Raw genomic sequence first — 19,362 nt, forward strand, 5'->3', positions numbered from 1 at the left:
TTATCAGTTGACATTTTTATTGATAGACATCAAATCCTGGCCCTTTAAAATACCTTCAGTCCTGTAGGAAGGATGCATTTTCACCTTGATTAAGCGGTCCTTCAGCCCTCATATAGATTGTGCCTATCACAACACATCTTCCATTCTTCTCTTATCCTGGCCTTCCTTCTCTCCATGTGCAGTCTCTTCTCAGTCTTTCTTTCTCAGCTAATGTCACACATTGCCTCAACTTATCAGTGAAGTTTTTATAGTCGTCGTTGCAGTTATCTGAGTATCCAGTCTTCCTTGGAAATGTTCACTTTCAGGATTGCCTTATTGAATATTTTTGGCTGCTGTCTCTGATTTGCGATCTGTAGCGCTTTCTTCTCCACCTTTACGTTGAAGTTGAGCCTCACTCTAAGCAAACGATGGTCACTACCGGTGTTGAATGATGGCATTACTGAGACGTCTTGTCCGATGAGCCGCTTATCAATCAGACTATATTTGATCTCGTTCTTGTTCTTCACATTGGGTGCAATCCATGTCCACCTTCTCTTGGCCTTTTTATTAAACCAGGTGTTACCAATGAGCATTTCTTTTGTCTCCGCCAGAGTTGCCAGTTGCTCTGCTTGTGAATTCCGTTTGCCAATGCCATGCCTTCCAATGAACCTTTTGCCTTCTTTCCCTCTTCCAACCTTGGCGTTGAAGTCTCCCATTGCAATCATACGTGTGGATTTTTGAGCAAGGGTTTCCTCAAGCTCCTTATAGAATTCTTCCACATCATCACCTTCACTTGTGCTTGTGGGAGCGCAGATCTGGATAATCTTGAGGGTGCTATTCTTGTTCAGTTGAAGGTACATCACTCCAGCGCGTGATGACTTGAACTTGCAGGAGATGATTTTTTAAGACCATTCCCTGATGATGATGATAAAACTGATTCCTCCAGTGTTTCTTGTGCCTTCTCCTTTTCCCAACATGATGGTGCTTCCCTCTCTCCACTTCGCTTCCATCTCCTTTCTTCGTCGTGTTTCGCAGAGTCCAAGGACATCACAGGTTGCCCTTGCCTTCTCCTCCATTAGGTGGTTGATGGAGTTGTACAGTTGTAGGTACACACTGAGAGGGTAGTCCTTTTTCTGGCTCCTGAGATTCTTAGCAGCCTCTCATTGATTGAACTCTGCACCACCACTGTAGAATGGAAGGAAATGAGGCTCATTTATTCATAAAAAGAAAAGGAGTACTTGTGGCACCTTAGAGACTAACCAATTTATTTGAGCATGAGCTTTCGTGAGCTACAGCTCACTTCATCGGATGCATACCGTGGAAACTGCAGCAGACTTTATATATACATAGAGAATATGAAACAATACCTCCTCCCACCCCACTGTCCTGCTGGTAATAGCTTATCTAAAGTGATCATCAGGTTAGGCCATTTCCAGCACAAATCCAGGTTTTCTCACCCTCCACCCCCCCCCACAAATTCACTCTCCTGCTGGTGATAGCCCATCCAAAGTGACAACTCTTTACACAATGTGCATGATAATCAAGTTGGGCCATTTCCTGCACAAATCCAGATTCTCTCACTCCCTCACCCCCCTCCAAAAACCCACCCCCATACACACACAAACTCACTCTCCTGCTGGTAATAGCTCATCCTCATTTATTCATGTTGTTTTAGCCATTTCTGCAGCCACCCACTGGCTATGCTGTCAGTGGCATGTTTACCTCCTCAGCTTAGCTAGCACCCAACCTTAAGAAGGCAGACAACTGTCCCCTCCCTGGGTTGGCAGTCTGATACCTTAATAGCATGGTAGGACCTACTGGAGAATACACTCTGCTATCATCACTGTCAGGCAAGCCAGGGTCACCACTGTGCCACTTTGAGACATTGAGGTAGCATGCATTTTAATTTTAGTTAATTTTACAGGAACTCAGTGTTACTGAATGGAATTGACCCTAGAAGGCAGGATGAATTTGAAAAGGTAGGAAGCATGGTTTCATGGATAGGGCACTGAATTGGGCTTGGGAGATGTTGGTTCATTTTCTGGTTCACCCATGAACTTTTGAGATCTTGGTAAGTCACACAAGGTACTCTCTCCTTCAAGTCCCTGTGAGATGGAGATAACTCTGTACCTTGCAGGAGTGTTGTGAGGATAAAATCCATTAATGACGAAGGTGGTCAGAGGCTATGGTGGTGAGTCACATAAATTCTGCATACCAATGTCTGATATGCATTTTAGAGAAATGTGGCCCAGATCCTCAGCTGGTGTGAACTGATGTAGAAATACACCAGCTGAGGATCTGGCCCTGGATGTTTTTTTTTTCTCTTAGAATTAGCAGATCCCAGATCTATTCTGCTTATTTTTATCACTTAATGATTCAGATCCAGATAGCCAGCAAGTCACCTGCAGCTCACCATCAAGAAGACTGAATGGGGTGTGGGACAACGCATCCCCAGTCCACTGACAGCAGGGACATTAGGGCTGGTTTAAGTATTGGGACAGGTTGCAGTGAGAGTTAAGTATTGCCCCAAACTGCATGTTTGGCTGCCTAGGTTTTCTAGATGTGTTTTTTTTTAACTTCTTGGATTTACTTTAATTGACCAGTGTAATCAATTGTATAATATGTTTTAAAATATTAATGTATTGGCCAGTAGTCCTATTTCAGGGAGGGGTCATGAAACCCAAAAACCTTACACATAGAACTTGACAGGAATCATCTGTGAATCCAATTCAACATCTAAGAATCATTGCCTTGCTCACACGGAGTGAATGTAGTCATGCAAATGTAGTCACTGGTCAGTTAAACAGGTTCTGTTTCCCATATGGCACTGCAATAAAGCAAGGACAACGCACCAGTTCCTGGAACGCTTGCAAGAGGGTCACAGGATGCGAGTTGGGGGAGGGAGTCTTTGACGATTTCCTAATGGCCAAGTGTCCCCATCACACAGCCTGCCACCACACCAGGGCAGTCTCAGCAGAGAGGAAGAGGTATATTGGAAGGGAAGTTTCCCCTGCCATTGTCCATTCTGTATCTGCAGCTGAAAAGAGGACGGTTTGGTCTCCCGGGCTTTCAGTCCTTCCACTTTTCATTAGCATTTTTACATCCTTACTAGAACATTGCATGGAACAATGGGTCCCCAGAGACCCTTCATCCCTTGAGAAAAAGTGTGTTTCCCATTGCCTGGAAGGGCCCACCCTTAAAGGAAAGTGAAATGCTTTCTTTACAAGCTTCGTATGGTTGGAATAAGTGCCATGCAAACCCTGCCAGCATTAACTCACTGTCTTCCACCTGTAGGGGCCGAGACGCCTTGGATGCTTTAGAAAGGACGTCAGTCTGCCTGGTGGGTGTGGGCATCATTGCCAAACTGCTCACATGTGAAATGACACTGCTGAGATTAAGCTTTTTGCAGGAAAGGTTTTGGCTCACGTCAGAACGTTTACCGTTAAACTCAGGGCCCTTTTTAAAGGTTCCCGTCTTGTTCCTGAGACACTGCATAGAGGTGCCGGGCTTCCTGACTGCTCACATTTAATTTAACTCCTCGGAGCTTAATCACCTTTCTCTGTTAATCAGTTAAGTAGTTAGGCCAGAGCTGTGCAGCTGAGCCGTCCCTCCAGCCTGTTCGGCTGATGAGTCATTGCAGCGCAGAGGCTGGTGTCTAATAGAGATGGAATCACTCCTCTCTAATGCGCTGGGCTTTCAGTACCAAGGATTTTTTTTTCACTCCCTTTTCCTCCTTGTTTCTGGTCTTCCTCTGTGTCTTCATTTGTCACTCTTCCCCTCCTGCCTCCCCGGTGCATGGCTCCTCTAAGCATTAGCAAAATGCCATTCTTTCCTTTTCCCATCAGTGAATAAAGTGTGGTGTTGATCTCTCTAAGGCCAATCTGTGTCTGAAGGAAAACTAAGCTCACCACTGCTTGATGGACCCCATGCTGCTCTGCTTCACCACTCAGAAACGCAGGGTAAGGAGGATCCCTTCCCTCCCATTCCGCTGGGCCGCACGTAGCTGCTAGTGCAATGGTTCCTGCAGCTGCTCCAGACTCCTAGGCTGACCAGTGCTCACTCCGGTAGGGGAGCTCCAAAAGAGGAGCAGAGGACTTCAGTGCACAGGGAGGCAGAACGTTGCTTTCAAAAGTGCTGTGAATTCATCCATGTACCCAAAGCGAAGGCAGTTGACCGCTCCCCATCCCAAAGAGCAGCGGTTCCCAAACAGTGGGTCGCAAGCCCAAATGGGGTGACGCCATCAGCGGATGGGGGTCGAGGTGATCCCTCTATGGCGGAGGACTCTGTGTTTCTCCACATTGTGTGATCTCGCACGTATGGTGCGTGCAAGGTTGTGGTGCCTGGAGGACGCCATTTTGGTCTACAAAATGGCATCCTCTGTACAGTGTGACCTCGTACGCGCCATGGAGACGAGGTCACACTGAGTGGAGGAGGCCATTTTGTAGACCAAAAAGACATCCACCATGCGATGCGACCTCCCACGTAGGCAGCACGCATAGTCACGCTGTGCAGAGGACGCCAGTTTGCTCTTCAAAATGGCGTCCTATCTGTCATGGGTCCCGGCTGTAAATATCTCGTTAAAATGAGGTTGTGCTGGTAAAAAGTTTGGGGACCCATGATGTAGAGCCACCAGAAGTTTCTCCAGAGCCAGGCTTTTGCCTGTCCGATGGGTCACTGCACTAACCAACTGTGAGGAGGAAGAGCACAAATCTTGACATGCCACTCGGCGGTTTGGAACCCAGGCCTGGAAGCAGCTGCCCGGCTGAACAGTGCTGCCACTCGCGAGACTGGCAGAGTGAGACTCCTGTGTTAAGGCAACGGCAGAGCAATTTCCATCTGGCTCTAACAGCCAGGAAAGCTGCAGTCTAATATTTTAGAATTACAGGGACACAGGGAATATAAACTATTATTTCTATGCGCTGCAGAAACACCCAGAGGCTCCAGTCAGGATCAGTGGGCACTGTATGATTTTTCCTTCTCGCTGTGAGTTAATACATTAGATTGAGGCAGGACTCGTGTTGCTGAATTCTATAACCCATTTGGAAATCTTGGATCCTAAATTTGGAACCCAAACTGCTCTCTTTTGAGGCCTGAGCTCCATTTGGCTCTGGTGAAACACAACTGATCTAGGCCTGCCCCACAACTGAAAAGCCCTGGAATTTTGTGGCAGTGTGTCAGGGGGCAACATTGTGTTACACAATGTCATACACGCCAAAAGCTGCCCACCCTAGAGCTCTTACATCAGCAGGAAAATGTCTCCCTTCTTTGCAAGTGTGCCTCAGGCACGTTCTGTGGGTGAAAATATCCCTGTGCTGCACCCAGAGCATCAGAATTTCTCTGCAAAAATGACAACTTTCCAGCTGAGACAAACTCGGATTAATTTGGCCAACAGGGCACTCTTACCAAGTCACCCCCAAAATGTCAGATTTTTATTCATGCCAGATTCACAGATGCACCCAAAATACTGGTGCCTTCTCCCCCTCATGCTCCGAGGGAACCCTCACTGCTTGGCCGGGCGCTCATTGAAGTTGCATGCCTTTTGCTGGCTACACGAACAACAAGCTTGTGCTGCTCATTTCCTCCTTGTGTGGTTACCGGGGAGCTGGTGTTTAACAGGACAGATCATAAGCAGCTTCTGCCTTTCCAAGAGGGTCAGAACTTCTAATAACTGATGGGTTTTAATATCCCCGTTAGTAATAGCAAATTGCCATGTGACTGCTGGCCTGCGCCTTCTCCTGCCCATTTGGTTGCCGCAGTATATGGGCCACATAATACAGTGACCGCCACACAAGCGTCTCCTCGTGGCCAAGGGTCACTTTGCAGGCACCCTGTTAGCCACCTTTGGCAGCCCTCTCATGTGGCTAATGGCACCCCCACCCACGACTGGTTTAATAACAGAAATGGTTCAAACAGGCCTCCATAAAATCCATAATCATATAACACACAAGTTCTCTGTCCTGGTTCTTCTGCCACACATGGAGCTCTTCCTCTGTCCCAGTCTGCACCCTTCTCAGCCAGCTCCCACCTCACAGCCAGCTCCCATTCCCCTCTGAACCCTGGTCCCACAGCTCCCTCCTGAGCCCCTAGCCCCTTGGGGCAGGGACCCACCACTTGAGTTAGCTCCACTCCTCTGGGGTTGCTCTCCCCAAGCAGCACCTGGCCCAATCACTCCTCCTCTTCCTGCCCTCTGACAGGCCTTTATAGCCCCAGGTGTAGCCCTGCCCCCACTAACTGGTTCAACTGGGTCCACCTGCTCTGACACAGGGACCTGCGCCTGGTCTAATCACAGCCCAGATGCACCAACCATCCAGACACAAGCTGATGAACAATTTACCCTGACAATACTCTGTATACGCAAGCAGAAACCTCCTTTGTTTAACTGCCCATCCCGTCCTCCAAGGGATCATCACCCCATAAACTCTGCCCACCCCATAGAGTCCCCGTCCTTCCCCAGGCAAGAGCAGCGCTGTGTAATGAAAGACCATGCCAGTGTAGCAATGGGGTGGCTGCTTTTGGCCTCTCCGTGGATGCTGAGCTGGGTACAGGAGGAGAGAGGGGCTGGCGGGGACTGAATTGAAAATGTCCTGAACTCTAACAGTCAGTGCTCTCTCCTCTCATTAAAACAAAGTATTTTTGGAGGAGGTTTTATGGAAGAGGAAGGTTGGCACGGACTTTTATGCTGCCCCATGTAGGTCCCACAGCTGGCCCTATGCAGTCATTGTACCAAGCAAGGGCATAACTGGGCCCCTTTCTCCCAATGGTGTTGTCTGTTCAGCATGGATATTTCTCACTCCGTTTTCTGCTAGCACTGCGCCTGAGAAAGAGGGAAGTGGTCTACAGGGGCATGTCTTTGTGTGCCTGGTACGTGTTTACGAAATGCTATAAAACCAGGCTGGAACCCACTTCACATACTCTCTGCTGAAAGAGCTCGGTTGCCCTAGCGCGCTGCTGAGCAACAGAAACAATTGTCTGGAATTTAATTTCCTCCCTGCTCTTTTATGGGCTGTAGTGTTTTGCCGCTGTAGCCTGATGCACTCGTTAGAAACCGCAGGTCTCTCCTCATCTGCGAGCAAAATAATATCCCAGCCCAGCCCCCCCGGTCTCAGGTCTGCTGTGACTCACTGACAATGCTGCTGTGCGTGACTGCATAGCTTTTCTCTCCACAGGCTCTGGTTGTTACTGGGGAGCCTGCACGCAGGGCCAGCTTTCTGTTCTGCAGGACCCCACCCAAGCAGAACTCAGGCAGGCTCTCTGGTCCTGCTGCTGCCAGGGGGCCCAGTGGCTGGGAGGGAAAAACTGCATGTACTCTCCTTAAACGCCTTTGACAATCCCAAACCCTGCCCACAATCTCATAGTAACTAGATGTTTCGGCTTATGTGGTCAGCAGTTCACTTTTTCACAGTATTGTGATTTTGATGGCCATGGTTACACTCCAGAGTTAACCGCTGCCTGAGTTGACTGGGGAATAGTTCACACTGCTCACAGCTACCTGTCTGCAGACTCAGGAAGACAGCCCCGCATCAGGTCCCATTCAGGTTATTTTCACAGCCAGAAGGGCTAGAAACTTTCTTTTTAAAATGAGAGCCAAAAATTTGCATCAGTTGCTGGGAGCCTCTGGAGGGGCACTCAGTACAGAATGCCTCCGGGGGCCGGACCTGCCCGAAGATAGAGGGTGGTTTAGACTCTGACTTGGCTCCCTCTCCATCCTATGTTTGAATTGAATTCAATGCTTAACTACAGAGAATCTGGCTTAGAGGCCTATGGTTGAATGATCATTTAGCTTGGGACCAGGAAGGAAAATACCATGACAAACTGACATCACCTTCCCCTGAAGAATTCAATGGGGAGATCATTCATTATGATCAGGCCTTTCTGTCCCCATGAGCCCTATGGCATTGAGAGACCCTTCCCTCTTCCTCCTGCTTTCCATCATTCTTGGTCTTTTTCCCCATTTGCTCACCATCCTTTAGGCTCCTGTCCTGCTGGGGCGGATCCCTCCCCAGAGGTCCCCCAACATCTCTGGGGTGGATACTGGCTGGTATATTGCAGGTTTGAGTCGGAGGGATCGCTGTGATGAAGCTTTTGTTCCTTCGGGGCTCTGTTTGAATCATCTGTCCCAAGCCACTGCCCAGAGGGTTGTTTTGCTGCCCTCCTTCTGCTCTCCTCAAATACCCTCTCCATGTTGTCATTTACCTCAGATGTGGAAGTGTTTGGGAATAGGGACTCTGTCTACGGTTCGTAAATATCCAATACAGTGCTAGGTCACTGTGGCAAGTGGATTTAATGCTGGTGAAAGGCAGCCCCAGATACCGAAGTCTCCCTACATCACCGGGAGCAGGCGTAGCTTCCCCGCCGCAGCAATGTGCTTTGAGCCTGCCCTGGAGGGTCCACCTCTAGAGAAGAGGGAGGGATTTGGAAACAGGGGGGCATTCAGTTGTTGGCCCCCTCTGCGGACTGTCAGCCCCATTCATGTTTGCCAGCCAGAGGAGGGGCACAAGAGTGGCTCTGGATCCCAGTGCTTGGTGCTCCCTGGCCCCTGCACCATCTCTGTGGCAATCCCAGCCCCTACTGCCCTGTGTTGCTCAGTGATTGAGCTTTGGGCCTAGAGCTCTGATTTTAGTTTCTAGAGATCTGGTGCATCCCCTGAGAGCAGCAGGCATTGGCTGCAAACAGTGAAAGTTTGTTTTGTCCTAAAAAGCACTTCTTGTGAGGGTTTGGTTGCTGGACTATCAGAGGTTCCTATGGGATGTGGATTAAAATAATTTAGTGGCGAGGAGACAGCAGCGTGGGGGAGTCGTTCTGTGCCAGGGTGCGGAGCGCACAGTTGGTGTTGCACAGATTGCAGGATGATCTGCTTTCTCAGCTCTTTCCTTACCCATCCTTTGATGCTCTGGGTTTTTTGTTTTTTGTTTTTTTTTCCTTCCTCCTTCTGGACATTCTGGCTCCGTTCCTTCAGCCTCAAAGGCGGTTCTGAATCCCAGCTGAGCCGCTTGAAGAGCTGGCGAATTCTCTCCTTAGATAACCCTTTCTAACTCCTAAATGAACCATCCTCCAGGGGGTAAGGTGGCACATGGACCTGTTCTCACCTCCTTTCTAGTGACAGCTGAGCTGTCGATCGGGTGCTCATGTTGGTTTGGGTAACAATGATCGGCTGCCATTACGTTGCACTCTGAGCTTCATTACTGTGTCCGTGGTCTGTCACCTTGCCTGTTTCAGGACTTGCTTCCTTCACCAATTGCAGCAATGAGCAGCCTTGTCGGGCCTGTGGTCTGTCCTTTCTAGTAGGAATCAGTATTTTCCATCTGGACTGTACTAACTCGGTCTCTTCTCCCGACCTTTTGTCTTCAGTAAACCCAGCGCTGGTGAAGTCTGCAAGGCTGAAATCTTCTATCCACAGAACAGGTGGTAACAAGCACAAGCGTTCCCTGCCAGTGCACCTAACCCTTCCACAGCCAGTGCAATCTCTACTGGCTGTGTCTAGCCTTTTGGGGGAGCAGTCTCCCTCTGCTAAAGCTGGTGTAGATGGACCACAAGCTTTTTTTTTTACCCCCACGCCATTTGGGGAGCTTAATTCATTACAATTTTTGTTTCAATGGCTCAGGGAATGGTCACAAAAATGACACAATGTGTTATATTTTCCAAAGTGACTCCTCCTGTCTCCGTTGCTGGCTGAAGCAATGTTCACACTGCATTTGAGACACTTCATTGAAAGTGTGTGTTAAGGTTTAATAGGGAGAGGGGCAGCTACTGTAAGTGCATTAAAGACAGAGTGATTATCAGTACACATTTATTGAGGCTCACCAGCTATGTAACAACATGATTCTCTTTGCCACTGTGCTTCAGTTCTCTGTAATTATGTTCTTAATATAGAAATCTTCTGGCATTTGTTTGCCATAATAAAACTTCCCATTACATTGAAATTCAGTGTGAAGTTAAGTGTATTTAGGAGGCTTAGCTGAAGGCTTGAAGTTAAATATTTCCTGTTTCCAAGCCATACAATCATCATCATTGAGATGGAAGCTTTCTTGCAGATCAAGCACCATCCAAGTCAATCTCTAGCTAGATCCTTAATGTGGGCTGGCTGGATATTTAGTTTATGTCCATCACTGGCGATCTTATTGTGCCATGTGATCATCAGCGGTGTAGCGGCATTCCTTGGTAAATGCGCTCTGTAATTTGTTGGTCTTCCATCCTAATAATAGGTCTGAACCAACAATCATCCAAACTCAAGAGTAACTCAAGTCCTCAGATTCACATGCCGGTGCCTGCTGGAGTCAATGGAATCTTCATGTACTTAAAGCCCTGGCTGGGATGATTTAATTGGGGATCGGTCCTGCTTTGAGCAGGGGTTGGACTAGATGTCCTCCTGAGGTCCCTTCCAACCCTGATATTCTATGATTCTATGATTATGATTCTATGATCTGATGACAGAATATAGCCCTGAGTGTGTAGTGACTCCTTTATATCCCGCTAAATGCCTTTGTCCATCCTGGAGAGTGGATACTGACAGCAGTGCTAATGAGCGATGCTGCTTTTTATGATCTGAGCAGGAAAAACAAGTCGCTCAGCAAAATCTTCAGACTTTAAGCTCCCCCACCTGATAGCCACCAAGTGGCTCCAGTTTGCTGTGAGCGTGCAATGTGCAAGCTGAGCTCATGGGACAATCTAGAGCCAGATTTTAATGGGTGAGGCCAATACTGTAATTACGTTAGCACCTGCAAGTGTGGGGGTTTTTTTGGTGCCTCCACTGGACAGAACACTGTGAATGTAAGTGACCATTCTGAGGGCAGTCCCCGCTTTGGCATGCACCAGTGCCCACTGGCTTGCACCGATGTGCTCTTTGCATGCACAAACAAGGTTGTGTCTAATTTGGTGGAGATTATTTAGGAGGTCATTTTTAGAAGCGTGGCCCTTAGAGCTTCAAAATGATTTTTGCCTAACAAAGTTGTGATGCTGAATCGTGGCCACGGCCACTTCCAATCATTGCTTTGAAATACCAGCATCACAAGGGAACACAGACATAGCAACAGTGTGATGCAGGGACATTCTGACAGGCCCAGATTATTGATCTCAAACACCCATCTATACACTAGATTGATTAATGATGGAGGTTTCTCACTATAGGCACATACAGGGGCTTCGTTGGGCCCCAGGAGCATTTCGTCCCCTGCATTTTCTACGCTGATTTACAGTTCTTGGTTACTTGTACCTGAAAACTTGGTTATTTGTACTTCTTGATGTGGTACAAATTATTGTCAACTTTCCAATGCGCTGGTAGAATTGAGCCATCTCGGGGTTTGGAACTTTGGCTTTACAGAATCACACACCCAGAGCACAATGTATTTATTTCCCCCCAGGTCCGCTCAGAGTATTGCAGTGACATTTGCCCTCTCCTATGCAATCTGTTGAAGGGACAAAGGCAAGGGGAGGAATAATATTTTTACTTTTTTTTCTTCCTTTTGTTGCTAATTGCCCCTCCAAAATGTAAAAAAGAGACTTTTTTTTTTTTTTGGAAAAGCCTGCTTACATTTTTGCCAGTGACACCGTTTTTTATGCATTTCACTCTGGACTTATCTGTTACTTTTGTTGTTTATAGTCAGTTGCACTTTCTAGTTATCCTGCACAAGCCATATTGTAATTGGGCTTCCAGCACTGCAGGGGAATGTTTAAACAGGAAATAAAATGACTGACATAATGGAGATTAGACTTTAAGGTCCCATAGGCAGAAGCTATACTGTCCTGGTGACACCCCATCTAGAGTCCAAAGAAGAGACTGCTACAGAAAAACATCACAAATTTCACCCTGAGGTCATTCTGGGATAGGACTTTGAGTGTTAATATTGAGTGATGTATGGATACCCCTGCGGTGTAGACATGAGCAATGAAGCTCATACATACAACCTTTGATACTGAGCTTCAGGCCTTCAGTTTAAGGAGCTCCAAATTATCAGGGACACAGGGTGCCTCGTCTGCAAAAGGCCCTGCAGACATTTGGCACTATCTAACTTGGAGATGGGTCACGGCAGCCATGTTTTATTATTTAACCACTTCTCTTGTGGCAGCACCTAACAACCACCGCCAGGCTCAATTCCGTTGTCCGAGGTGCCGTGCAAATATTTGGCAAAAGAGAGTCCCTGCCTCAAAGAGCTTACAGATTCAAACTCAAGACTGAGGAGGTTTGGCTCCAAGTTCTACACTATCTGAATCATCAACGTTCAGATAAAAGCTTTAGCTTTGGGCCCATTTCTAATTATATATTTGATATCATGAAAATATGGTTTCTCTGTAAGTTTTGTAAAACCCTCCCCCAATGGCCCTCTGGGTCTCACATTCCCCAGCTACTGCCTGAGTACAGAAGGCTGCTTCCATCTTTCTGTGCTTTGGGAAGGCTGATTTAGGTCCTGATTTTTTATATTTTTTCCAGAGGTGCTGAGCCTTTGCCACTCCCGTTGACTTAGACTGGGGCAAGAACTGTCTCTTTGTTTTCTGTGTTTGTACAGCACCTTGCACAACGGGGTCCTGGCCCATGAGGGTTCCTAGGAGTTACCACAATACCAATAATAGATCATTAATAATTGACTTGAACTAGAGCTGCGGGATGTCTCTTTGCATCTCGAAATCTCTCCATGGGGTTTCAGATAGAGTTTCCAAAACTCAGACATGTAAAGCCACTGGCCGCTTTTTGACAAATATGGCCTTAGTGATTTGCCTGAGGTCCTACATTTTAGCGGCATAGTTGGGAAGAGATCCCTGGAGCCCTGGCGCCCAGTTTTAGGCTCCAACAACACTGCCTAATGGTGTTTTAAATCCTAGTCTGTTAATATATGCATCATGATGCAGATTCCCCACCCCCTTTTCCCAATTAAATTCAGGACTGTAGAAAAATTAGGCCTGCCCCATGAAAATTGGGGCAGGTGATGACCCTATGTAGGACCCTTAAAAGCCAGGCTATCTGGCTACTTTTACTACTGGCAGTGAATGGAGATTGGCCTGTAGATCAGGTGTCTGTCTGTCTGCATTTGGAGTAGAGCAGGCAGGGTTCTCAGCAGGAATGGATTCCTCACTCCAGGAAGTTACTTTCTGCTGATGCTTTAACAGTGGTAGGAGCAGGAGAGTCACAGTGCAATTCTTGATCTGTGATAGTCACCTCTCTTCTTCCTTGTACTTTAAACTGAGCCATCTGCTTTGCCTGATGCTGCTTTGGCGGCATGTGCCTGGCTTGTGTGCACAAGGATATAGACACAGTACATGGAGATATTGCCGCAACACCAGTAAAGATATGAAAGCAGCACATGTCTCAGTGGGTCACCTCAGAGTTTCCTCCATCTCTCCGTTGGCTGAGCCTCAGGACTCCATGACAAATTTGCCACTCGTGCAAACAGGTGTAACTCCTCTAAAGTGAGCGGAGTTGAGCCCTCATATGCTTAACAGCAAATTCAACTTTCAATCCTGTATACCCCCTCAATGGGGAGTTTAGACCATCATTACCATTGCCAGTGGCTAAAAGACAGAATTTCCTTTCACACACAATAGGGTGAAATGGGTCCCCTTATGTTCAGGCCAGGGACCGCTAGTTTGATTACTCCTGGTATAGGTGTGTGTGACTTTGATTGGCAGGTGATTGCGAGAGGTGATTTTCCGAGTGATGGCTCATCCCCTCCCACCCACCCTTGAAGGGTATTTAGGTGTTCCGGGAAGGGTTTCACATGCCGAATCTTGCACAAAGCTGTGGGTGCAGCCTTAGGAGAAACAGCAGGCTTAAAACAAGTTCTCTGTGGCTGGAGATCTGGAAGGCCCAGCCTGTGGCTTGGCGTCCCACAAGCAATGCCGCACCTGTGTAAGATCTGCTGCCGCTCTTGCTGATGTACTCTAGCCTTCTTGAAAGCACTGATGTTGATAAGATCCTCAGGTGACATATGCTGACACAGCTTCATTGACTTCAGTGGAGTTATGCAGATTTATATCAGCTGAGGAGCTGGTCCATATGTGCAGAAATAAAAGTAGGAAAATATCCTGGATCTACATCTACTCATCTCTCCCCCAACAGGGATATGACTCAATCCAGGGACCTGATTCCTTTTTTAATTTACATCAGGTTTACCCCTGTAATTCCATCGCCTCCAATGACACCATACCTGATTATATATGAGAGGAGAATCAGTCCAAAACCCTCTTGATTCCTCACAAGCTAGATAAAATCCACACTGAACTTGCGAATGTATTTGAAAATCTGTAGCTATCAGGCACTTGCCCACTGTCATAAATATAAAGGGAAGGGTAAACCCCTTTGAAGTTCCTCCTGGCCAGGGGAAAGCTCCTCTCACCTGTAAAGGGTTAAGAAGCTAAAGGTAACCTCGCTGGCACCTGACCAAAATGACCAATGAGGAGACAAGATACTTTCAAAAGCTGGGAGGAGGGAGAGAAACAAAGGGTCTGTGTGTCTGTCTATATGCTGTTTTTCTGTCGGGGATAGACCAGGAATGGAGTCTTAGAACTTTTAGTAAGTAATCTAGCTAGGTACATGTTAGATTATGATTTCTTTAAATGGCTGAGAAAAGAATTGTGCTGAATAGAATAACTATTTCTGTCTGTGTATCTTTTTTGTAACTTAAGGTTTTGCCTAGAGGGGTTCTCTATGTTTTTGAATCTAATTACCCTGTAAGATATCTACCATCCTGATTTTACAGGGGGGATTTCTTTATTTCTATTTACTTCTATTTTTATTAAAAGACTTCTTGTAAGAAAACTGAATGCTTTTTCATTGTTCTCAGATCCAAGGGTTTGGGTCTGTGGTCACCTATGCAAATTGGTGAGGCTTTTTATCCAACATTTCCCAGGAAAGGGGGGGTGCAAGTGTTGGGAGGATTGTTCATTGTTCTTAAGATCCAAGGGTCTGGGTCTGTAGTCACCTAGGCAAATTGGTGAGGCTTTTTACCAACCCTTGCCCAGGAAGTGGGGTGCAAGGTTTTGGGAAGTATTTTGGGGGGAAAGACGCGTCCAAACAGCTCTTCCCCAGTAACCAGTATTAGTTTGGTGGTGGTAGCGGCCAATCCAAGGACAACGGGTGGAATATTTTGTACCTTGGGGAAGTTTTGACCTAAGCTAGTAAAGATAAGCTTAGGAGGTTTTTCATGCAGGTCCCCACATCTGTACCCTAGAGTTCAGAGTGGGGGAGGAACCTTGACACCCACCAATTTGCCAGAGGAGAAGAGGAACTGTTTAGGGTGAGCCACGTGGTGGAATGTAATTCAACAGGAAAGGTAGGATACCGTTTCCTGACATTGAAGTGTCTTTGTTGAATAGTTCCATGGATCGGTGAAATGCACGCGCCAGCCTTGTCTGATCAAATGGATCAGCGAGAGAGGCTGCTGGAGCTGTGAGCTGTGTTACTACAAGTATCACGTCATTGCCATAAGCACAAAGAACCCTCTGCAGGTAAAGGAAGCAATGGAAGGTCCATTGCTGGAAGCACTGGAGAGCATGCTGTGTAGGGAATAATCTTACACCGCCCAAGAGAAACTGACATGATCTAATTTCCATCTCTAACTTCCCTGAGCTGTGTCTCCTTGTTAGGATCACTGTTGTGTGTAGCTTTTTGTGAGGGTCTCTGTGCAGAGACTCCTTCGTGCATTAATGACTGTTGATGTGTTGTTCTAGAGCTTACTGTGAAGTCTGGGATCAGACTCTTCTTTTTGCTGTGCGAAGACTTTATCCCTTTACTATGCCTGTCGGTTTGGGGCTTTTACAAACACCTGCTGTGTACAGAACTGGGCCTAGCCATATATAAAAATAGCTGTGCACCAACCCCCAAAACATCATAATTCATGCTGCTTGGAGAAGCTAGCAATAAATCAGGTTTTTGCTGGATTTACAAAAACAGAGAAACTGGGGGCTTCGGACTCAGAATTTTTCACCATATTCTCAAAAGTGACAGTAGCTCTCTGTGGATAGATTTACCAGTCTGAGAGAGGAGTTTTTTCCAGGCTGGTTCACGTACATCCTTCACCTCTGGGAAGTGGAGATCAAATTTGAGAAATTTAAATGAATTCTGACATCTTAACTTAATCTCCCCCCAGGTTATCTCTATTCAATTCTAGTCTTTATAGGTTCTTATACCACCCTCATCACCATAGTATCTGAGCACCTTCCAGTTGTTAAGCAACATTAGGTGATGTGACTAATCTGCCCAGTGTGGTTCCTTCTCTCTCTCGCTCATCCTAACCCCAGTGGGAGAATTGCACATGTAGCGGAGTGTCTTTTGGTTTGGTAGGTTTTTGGTTTTGTTGGAGAAGGCAGGTCCTCAAAGTGTGCCTGGAAGTTGGAGCAGAATGTGGCAAGGCACTAACAATCACATGTCAGCCAAGCAGACCTCTCGGCAGGAGGCATGAAAACATTCAAAGCAAAGCCACATGCCCAAACTTCCAACTGAAGTTAGCACAGCTAGTTTGAATTCTTGAAAATGAATGCTACTGCTTTCCCTCCTGCCTCCCCCCACCCCCACACCTCCGTTTCACAATTTTGCTCTACAATAGGCATGTCTTCGTGAAGGAAGTGGCCTATTTCCAAGTGAAAACCGCAATTCTTGAAATTTCTAAATTCTAACCTCCCTTTGCATGACATTCAATTTGTAACGAAAGCCAGTGACAGTCAAAATCCAGCCTGCCTTTGTAGTGTAAAAACAACCAGGTTGCTGAAATTTCATGGAAAATGACAGTTCTGGGTCACATAATGGAGCTGAATGAAGTGATTAACATTTTGGCATTAGATTTCATAAAAACAAGTATCACTCCTGCCAGCTTTGCTCCCAACCTTGAGTAATGGTCTCAAGTTGCAGTGGGGGAGGTTTAGGTTGGATATTAGGAAAAAAATTTTCACTAGGAGGGTGGTGAAACACTGGAATGGGTTACCTAGGGAGGTGGTGGAATCTCCTTCCTTTGAGGTTTTTAAGGTCAGGCTTGACAAAGCCCTGGCTGGGATGATTTAGTTGGGGATTGGTCCTGCTTTGAGCAGGGGGTTGGACTAGATGACCTCCTGAGGTCCCTTCCAACCCTGATATTCTATGATTCTGTGAACCTCCAGGGGCCGTTGCACCTGATCCTTATGAAACCCATGGGAGTTTTTTCCATTGACTTCAATGGGTGTGGAACCTGGCCTTTAAAGTGAGACTTAGACCTGGTCTACACTGGAGGGGAGGGGTGACGAGAATAGCATAGCTGAAGTCGACTTATCTTAGATCGACTTAGAATCACTTACTTCGCGTCCTCGCGGCACAGGATTGACAGCCGCTGCTCCACCGTCGACTCCGCTTCTGCTTCTCGCCGTGTTGGAGTTCCGGAGTCGATGGCAGAGCGATCGGGGATCGATCACTACCCGCCGATTTGGGGATAGAAGGGGGATAGAAGACTTGTTTGTATCCTAGTCCCATATTGCTGACTCAGCCTTTCTGCTGTTTACATACAGTAATAAAAGAGGAGAGGACAACAGGTCTGTGGGGGATGGAGGTAAATCTGGGACTTTAATAGGATGTCCCAAGTATTGAGGCATGGCTGAGAGATGCAACCGCAGCCTTTCCCTGTCTTCCAGGAGACAGTCTCACCCTGCCTTTTAAAAAGCCATTAACCTTCTGAGCAAAGCTAAACATCGAGCAGGGGTTCAAAATGTGGCTTTTAAACAGCAAGAGGTGGGGGTTAGAATTTAATGGCTTCCCTCTAACAATTGGAATCAGCCAGTGCATAGATTGTGTGTCAGGCCATAACCTCGGCTTCCATCTTGTTTGTTCCAAGTGTGGAAATAGCAGGATCCACGTGTTGTCTGGTGTCTAGGTTTTCGAATGAGCTGTCCTCTTGGACTGCATTGGTAATGGAATTTTGAAACCCTTTCCCCTGCAGGCTATGGGTACAAATGAGGAGTGACCAGAGATGGACCCATGCCACAAAATTTTGATTTGGGTTCAAATTTTGAAAATTTGCGATGGGGACTTTGGTTTGGATCTGTCTCTGGTAATCATTTACTATCTTCAGTGGCCCGTGTGACATGAGTTGATGCTGGTCTCAGTCCAGGGGTCAGTGTACACTTCACAGAACCACCACCATGCCCAGCACTCATTAGACCCTACACTGGCAGTCCCAGCAGATAGACCAAGGACTGAATGGACAACAGAGATTGATCTTCTCTCAGGATTGTGGCTCATTGGAAGGGCAATGTGGAGAAGTTTGCATTGTGTTTAAATAGGCCATCAGTCCCCAGGACAATCTGTCCAGCACCTTTCAACAGCAGGGAACTTCATGAATAAAATAAAACCCAATCGAAGAACTAATAATGGACTACTTTGGCCAAGACTCCTGAGCCAAGACTCTTCAATTGCAAAGGGGAACCGCAGCCAACTTGCCTTACCGAGCTGCCTTCAGACCTGTTTGGAAGAGGTAACCTTTGCTGACCATCTGTCTGTCTCTTTCCAGGGGGAGTTGTTGAGCCCGTGTCGATGTGATGGATCGGTGAAATGCACGCACCAGCCTTGTCTGATCAAATGGATCAGCGAGAGAGGCTGCTGGAGCTGCGAGCTGTGTTACTACAAGTATCACGTCATTGCCATAAGCACAAAGAACCCTCTGCAGGTAAAGGTACTAGAGACATTTCCAAGTTTTCTTTTCTGTTGTTGCTGCGCAGAGGGATGTATGGATGGACTCTTTACGAAGTGGAGGAGGGCTGGTTCAACTCCCCACCAATCTCTTCTTGCTGTCCCCTGGGATCTCCAGCACCCATTCTTCTCGGTCTAGCGTATTTATTTGGTCTCCATTGCTGTAGCATTTGAGCACGTCACAAATCCTCTGTGAGGTAGGGCAGGGCTATTTATCCCCATTTTACAGCTGGGGAAAGAAGGCAGAGAGAGGCCAAATGATTTCCCCAAGGTCACACAGGAAGGCTGTGGTAGAGTGGTCTCCAGAGTCCCACCCAGGTCTCCAGAGTCACACCCTAACCACTAGACCATCTGTCCTCCCCAGAGCCCAAGCTTGCCTGCTCTGGTTCCCAATAGGCCCCTCACCTGCTTCTGGTTTGCATGCCATCAGGGATAATGGACCTCATCCCTACAGTCCTGAGGTTCCACTGGCCTGTGCCTTGTGCTGTATGAGCTAGGTGTCAGTCACAACCAGATCCCAAAGGTAGCTTTTGAAATCCACTTTGCCCAGGTGTAAATGACTGTAAGAGGCTGTGGAAAATTGCACCTCCTTTCCCCAGATTTCATGAGCTTTGGTGAGTCTCGGGAGATAGAAGTTTCCCCGAGTGCATTGCCCTCAAATCTGACCAAGAGGAGGCAACGTACTTTGAACACAAGACTAAGAATCGAGAGACCTGGATTCTAGTCCTAGTTCTCCCTCAACCTAC

General features: G+C 47.1%; 1 protein-coding gene across 1 annotated transcript in view; it reads left to right on the top strand.

The window, feature by feature from the left end:
* MARCHF4 (membrane associated ring-CH-type finger 4) overlaps positions 1–19,362 on the top strand; it is a 160,023-nt gene that overhangs the window by 107,037 nt on the left and 33,624 nt on the right. Inside the window, exon 2 of the mRNA XM_077830359.1 lies at positions 18,438–18,593. Within this exon, the coding sequence (XP_077686485.1) occupies positions 18,438–18,593 (156 nt within the window). The remainder of the gene's footprint in view (positions 1–18,437; positions 18,594–19,362) is intronic.

This window comes from Eretmochelys imbricata, chromosome 11 (genome assembly GCF_965152235.1).
Source record: "Eretmochelys imbricata isolate rEreImb1 chromosome 11, rEreImb1.hap1, whole genome shotgun sequence".
Lineage (NCBI taxonomy): Eukaryota > Metazoa > Chordata > Testudines > Cheloniidae > Eretmochelys > Eretmochelys imbricata.